The sequence below is a fragment of the Passer domesticus genome, chromosome 9 (genome assembly GCF_036417665.1).
Source record: "Passer domesticus isolate bPasDom1 chromosome 9, bPasDom1.hap1, whole genome shotgun sequence".
Lineage (NCBI taxonomy): Eukaryota > Metazoa > Chordata > Aves > Passeriformes > Passeridae > Passer > Passer domesticus.
Genome location: NC_087482.1, coordinates 1,525,151 through 1,531,673, shown reverse-complemented (window position 1 = coordinate 1,531,673; position 6,523 = coordinate 1,525,151). Strand labels below are relative to the sequence as shown.

At 59.1% G+C, this 6,523-nt stretch overlaps 1 protein-coding gene across 1 annotated transcript in view; it reads left to right on the top strand.

Moving 5' to 3' along the window:
* Positions 1-1,021: 1,021 nt before the first annotated feature.
* The window catches only part of LOC135308305 (uncharacterized), a 624,983-nt gene continuing 619,481 nt past the window's right edge, over positions 1,022-6,523 (top strand). The window contains exons 1-2 of the mRNA XM_064433245.1: positions 1,022-1,083; positions 1,530-1,637. Coding sequence (XP_064289315.1) covers positions 1,532-1,637 — 106 coding nt within the window. The 5' untranslated portion in view covers positions 1,022-1,083; positions 1,530-1,531. The remainder of the gene's footprint in view (positions 1,084-1,529; positions 1,638-6,523) is intronic.

The following is a 6,523-nucleotide window of genomic DNA, read 5'->3' as shown; positions in this document are numbered from 1 at the left end:
GCACAGGCACAGGAGGTAATTGCTGTGCCTCTGGGCCTGAGCCCTGCTGAGGCTTGAGCTGCCCTCTCTGCTGCTTGGCAGTGCGGGCACAGCCTGGACTAGAGCGACACAGCCCAGGGGAATTATCGCGAGCAGGCTCAGGGCACTGAGCAGTCCTGCTGGGGTCCCTCCATGGGAGACATGTCCTGAAACCTGGCAGTGACTGCACAGGGTGCCCACGATGGGGAAAGGACAGAGAGGGAGAGCAAGGCTCCAGTGTGTCCTGAGAGGGCCTGGCTGCTTGCCCTTGGGATCTGGGAGGTGTCGCCGCAGAAGGAGGGGAGGAGGGACAGAGGGAGGGCAGGATGGATAGCTGTGGCACTGCCTGCTGCAGTTACCCCAGGGCTTTTGTGAGGATTTCTTTTGTATGTGAAGGAGAGAGGCCCGGGGCCATGCGCTGCTCCAGCCACCCCTCCCAGGGATGTTGCTGAGGGCAGGGAAAGAGTGTGGAGAGTGACCAGGAGGCAGCCCAGAGCTCCCCAGGCCCCTGTGCACCTTTGGCCATGTCCATTCACATCTGGCTCCCACGGCCTTACCCGACCCCCTGGCAGTGCCCAGTTCTCTGTGGCAGAAGGGGATCCCAGCACACCCTGGAAAGTGTTCTTATCTGTGCTCCGTTCTAGATGAGGGTGTTGGGAAGGCTTCTCCATCAGCTTGGATGAATAAAGTTTTGAAGCCCTTGGAGCCTCCTGCAGGTATGTTCTCAGCGTGCCACCAAGGAAGAATTGTAGACAAGCAGGCAGGCACCAGGTGACAGAAGCTTCTGTGGCTTTTGTGTTACAGATGTGTCTACAGGGAGGACTTCTCCATCTCCTACCTTGGATTTTGCAATCAAGCCCAGCTCCCATCACAGGGGTGAGTAGTGTGTCCCTGCTGACCCCAAAGGTTGAGCCTTGCTTTTGTAGGATCCATTCCTGGGAAATGGAAATATTTTTCTCTAAGGTACTCCAACAGGGAAGATCCAAGACAAAACAGACAAGATATCCCTGGAATCACCCAAAGAGATAAGGCAAGAGCTGAAGGATCTCCTGCAGACAAGACAAGGTGGGTGCATTTCTCTCATGCTTCCCCTGGGAGTCAGCAGCCGGGGCTTTGGCTGCACATCTGGACACGCCATGCCCGGCACAGCAGGAAGGGATCCATGGCAGCCTTGCTGCCCCGCTGCTGCTTTCACGCCCTGCAGGGCTGTTTGCCAGCCTGGCCTTGTGGCAGGTTTTGCCCAGCCCCTGCAGGAAAGCATTTGGCATCAGCTGACAGACAGCCCCAATTGCACCACAGTCCATGCCCACCCAAACATCCCCTGCAATTTCCTGATGTCCAGGCAGATAAGATGTTGGGGCTGTTTGAGGAAGGAAGCAGCCTTGGGTTGTCCCAAAATCCTGGTTGTTTTCTGATCCTTATCCATTCCTTTCACAAGTGACGCCTCACCTTCCCCATTCCCAGTGAGGAATGTTTCCATCTGATGCAGCTGTCTCTTTTCCATTCTCCAGAAATGAAAGGAGAGCCTGTGGAGAAAGAAGCATTTCCCGGAGGAAGCAGAGGCTTCGTGGCAACCTCTGCTGCAGGAAGGGAGGCCATGCCAGGCACAGGCACAGGAGGTAATTGCTGTGCCTCTGGGCCTGAGCCCTGCTGAGGCTTCAGCTGCCCTCTCTGCTGCTTGGCAGTGCGGGCACAGCCTGGACTAGAGCGGCACAGCCCAGGGGAATTATCCCGAGCAGGCTCAGGGCACTCGTGTCCTGAGCAGCCCTGCTGGGGTCCCTCTGTGGGAGACATGTCCTGAAACCTGGGAGTGACTGCACGGGGTGCCCACGGTGGGGAAAGGACAGAGGGGGAGAGCAAGGCTCCAGTGTGTCCTGAGAGGGCCTGGCTGTTTGCCCTTGGGCTGTGGGAGGTGTCCCCACAGAAGGAGGGCAGGAGGGACAGAGGGAGGTAGGGAGGCATAGCTGTGGCACTGCCTGCTGCAGTTACCCCAGGGCTTTAGGGAGGATTTTCTGTGAGTTTGAGGGAGAGAGCCCCAGGTCCCTGGGTTACAACAGCCACCCCTCCCAGGGATGTTGCTGAGGGCAGGGAAAGAGTGTGGAGAGTGATCAGGAGCCAGCCCAGAGCTCCCCAGGCCCCTGGGCAGGTTTGGCCATGTCCATTCCCATCTGGGTCCCATAGCCTTACACGACCCCCTTGCAGTGCCCTTTTCCCTGTAGCATTAGGGGTTCCCAGCATGCCACAGATATGGTTCTGATCTCTGCCCCCATTTTAGACTGGAATCGTGACATGGGTTTTCAGGAAGTCCTGATGAAGGATGGTTTGAAGTTCCTGGAGGATGCTGGAGGCAAGTTTTCATTCTGCCTTTCCTGAGTGAATAATCAGGATCAATGCAACAAAAGCTCATTTATAAACCATTTCCCTTAACATTATGTAAGGGCTGAAGGATTCTGAGAATCTTTCCCTGCTCCCTTCTGGATCCCTGAGGGATCCCACAGGATCGCTGTCAGTGGGAGGAAGGGGCATTGATCTTTCAGTCCTCCTCCCGTGTGCTGTGCCAGTGTGTCCTTCCGTGTGCTCTGTGCAGTCAAAGAGAAGAGCAGAGAGGGAAGGGGCCGGGCCCAGGGCTGTGCCCCGGGGCTGAGCCTTGTGGGCAGCCTGAGGATCTCCTGCAGTGCCACAGGAGCTCTTCTGTCCTGCCTTTCTTTGCAGCTGAACCTGCTGGTGAAGGTCCCACATCCAGGACTGAGGCTCTGGGAGATGCTGAGGGTAGGTCAAGGCCTTTCCCCTGGGAGAGCTGCCAACTCAGAGCCCAAAGCTGGGCCAGGGGGGCATCGCTGCAGGTGCCAGCACAGAACCATGCACGTGTGTGCCCGCGCCCTGCACGATCCCCTCACCGCTGCTGCGGCTCAGTGGTGCCCGTGCAGATCAGCAGAGATGGCAGAAGCTTCTGTGGCTGTTGAGTTACAGGTGTGTCTGCAGGGAGGACTTCTCCAGCTCCAGGGCTGGATGCTTGGCCCCAACCCAGCTCCCATGGCAGGGGTGAGTAGTGGGTCCCTGCTGACCCCACAGGCTGAGCCCTGCTTTTGCGGGACCCATTCCTGGGAAATGGAACTACTTTCTCTTAAGGTCCTCCAAAAGGGAAGACCCAAGATACTGCAGCCAAAATGTCTCATGAGGCAGATGAATTCCTGAGAGAAACACAGAAGGAAGCACCCGGAGGACAAGGTGGGTGCATTTCCCTCATGCTTCCCCTGGGACTCATCAGCCGGGGGCTTTGGCTGCACATCTGGACACGCCGTGCCCGGCACAGCGGGAAGGGATCCATGGCAGCCTCGCTGCCCCGCTGCTGCTTTCACGCCCTGCAGGGCTGTTTCCCAGCCTGGCCTGGCTGCAATTCCTCCCCAGCCTCTGCAGGATGGTATTTGGCATTAGCTGATAGGGTGCCCCAACTGTACTGTGGGCCTGAGATCCCCTGCCATTTCCCAGTCTCTGAGAAGATCAGGCGGTGTAGCTGTTTGCTCATGGGAGTGCACTGGCCTAGCCCAAATTACCTGGGCTTTTTCCTGGTCTTAATCTGTGACTTTGACAAGCATATCCTGATGAAGATGCCACTTCCCCAGTGGGGAATGTTTCCATTTGATCCAGTTGTCCCTTTTTTCCTTTTTCAAGTGATGGACCAAAAGGCTGTTCAGGAGGAGGAACACTCAGGGAGAAGCAGTGGCTCACTGGCAGCGCTAGCTGCAGGAAGGAAGGCGATGCCAGACATGGGCACAGGCACAGCAGGTAATTGCTGTGCCAGGCTCAGCCCTGGCTGGGGCTGTGTGGCAGCAGCTCTTCCCCCAGGGCCTGCCCTTGCCCGGCCCGGCAGCAGCCAAAGCTGGAGGCGCCTCGGCTTCCAGGCCTCTGGAGCTCGTTCAGAGCTCCAGGGAAACGGGACTGGTGCAGCAACGTCCCTGGCGCTGCAGCTGCTGCGGAGCTGGCCCTGAGTGCCCAGAGGCCCAAGGCACAGGAGCAGCCCCGAGCGGGAGCCCTGCCGTCAGCCCAGGGCCAGAGCCAGCCCTGGATCCTGACTGGGCAGGGGCTGCGCTGGGTCCTGACAGGGCCTGAGCCTGTCCCCTGGGGCTGGGGGAGCTGTCACGGGGCAGGGAGGGCCAGGGGTGGCAGTGGCTGCTCAGGGATGGCTTTGGCTCGTGTCCCTGGCAGCAGCCACTGCCCAAGCAGCTGCGCTGCCCCGGGCTCTCCTCCCGGCCTGCTGGGCTTTGTTGGCTGGCACAGCCTGTGCCAAGGGCCGGCAAGGTGCCTGCAGGCCCCAGCTCTGGGGGAAACAGAGAACGTCCTGCCCGTATCCAGCGTGCTGCCAGCTCAGCAGTGCAGCACAGCACGGGCTCACACTCCCCATTGCTCCTACAGATGCAGCTGGCACCACAAGACCTGTTCCCAATGCCCAGGATGGCCTCGGAAGTGGTTTCTGTCAGGGAACAGGCTGCTGGCTAGGGTTTCTGGCAGGCGTGCTTTCTTTGGAGCTTGTCTTCATATTGTTCTGCATTGGAATCTGGTATTCTTGGAACAGAAAACAGTGAGTGTTTTGTGCTCTCCCCCTCCAACAGCTTCTTTTGAAAGTCTAACGTGGACAGGGAACATTCCCATTGAGGCTGCAGTGGAGTTGTGGCCAGTCCATGATAGTCCAAATAACTCTGCTGAGGGTTCTGCTGCTGCCCAGTGCTTCCATTGGCCTCTCAATTGCTGGGCCTTGTCCTGGGGGCCCCGCTGGGGCTGCAGCCAGAGCTGGCTCCCACTGAGGCTGCCTGGCCAAGAGCAGCCCCAGGGGCATGGGGCAGAGGCAGAGGGAGGTGGGGAGGAGAAAGAGCAGGGCCGAGGTTGCCCTTGAAAGGCAGAGGCGCTCTGGGGCCCGCTCCTGGCCAGGGACCCTGCCCAGAGCCGTGCCCTGCTGGCCGGGGCCTTGAGGGGCAGCTGTCCAGCTGGGCCCAGCTGTGCCAGCAGCTCCAGCCGTGCTGGGGAGCCTTGCCAGTTATGGGCCCTGCTGTGCAGGAGGCTCCCTGTGTGCCACTGGCAGCTGGGGCCTCAGCCACCACCTCTATTCACAGGTGCTCGCGTGTATCTTCAGAAGACAAACCTAAAAACAGAGGCAATGACAACCTGGCAGTTTATCCCAGCTCTTCCCTTCTGCCCCTATCTGCCCTGCCGTGGCTGCATCCCCGCCATGCGGCCGTCCCAAAACCCACCCCTCCTCAACGAGACCCTCTGCCCCTGAGCCCCCTGGTCCTGTTCCCCAGCCAGGACTGAAGGTGGGCAGCCCTTGCCTGGCAGGGCCGGGCTTGTCCCACATTTTATATTTAAATAAAGAATTAGAGTTTTCACAGCTATGTCCGGTTGGTAGCACCAACAAAGCCCACCCGGCACCAGCACTGACTGAGCTCCATGCCCAGGAGCAGCCGTGGATGGCCACGGTGTGGGCAGGCAGGAACCAGGCAGGGGCTGCTGTGCCCAGCGGTGGGGCCCCGAGGGGATGGGGGAGCCCATGTTGAGCGTCCCTGGGCTGAGGGCACATTTCCTTCCGTGGCATCATCTGGGCCTGGACCTGAAGAGGCTCAAAGGGATATTTTGGTGTCCCTGCTGAGGGGTGCACGGATCCCTCATGAGGCACAAAGGAGTATTGATGGCCTCTCCTAAGGTGTGCAGGGATCCCTCATGTGGTGGGCAGCAGGGTTAAATTTGAGAGGGTTTTTACTCTTCTCAGCACAGCACAGGGACACTTGGCCGAGGTTTTGCCAAGCTGGGAGAAAGCCTCTTGCAAAGGCTTGGGCCCAGCCTGTGGGCACAGCGGGCGGGCGCAGCCCATCCCCTGGGCCAGGCCGGGCTGCTCAGGCCGGGCCGGGCCAGGCTCGGGCCCCGGCAGGGAAGGGCCGCGGCCCTGGGCTCTGCTGAGGCTGCTGAGCTCCAGCCTGCCCTGTGCTGCAGCCCAACACATTGACAGCCATGGCCGTGCCCTGGGCCACCGCAGGCACCCGGGGCTACAGCTGAGGCCGCGCCTTCTCCCACTGAAGGGAGGCTGGCTCTGTTCCCTCGCAGGGCACAGCTTAGCTCCCAGCACCTTTGGGAACCAGCCTGCCGGGGAAGTGCTGAGGGGCAGAGTGTTCCAACCCTTCTCACTGGGAAGTGTGTCTGGTGGTGTGGGGATTTTAAAATTTTTTTCCCTCTGAATTTGTGTCCTGCCAGAGGGTTAAGTTTGTTTGGTCTCAGTAGGGTGCTTTTCTTCTTGGCAGTCAGTGGGGCTTCAATGCAGCCAGGGTTGAAGGAGGATCTCTGGCCACTTGGGCTGTGGTTGTGGGACACCTTGGCTTCATCCTTCCTTTGGCTGTTATTTGCACTGGTGCTTGTGCAGGCATTTTACAGTGAGTGGCTTCAGTTTGTTCCTCTTGGTACCAAAAACCGAGAATAAACCTCTTTAACACCACTGTAGTATTAAGAGGCAGGCCTTACT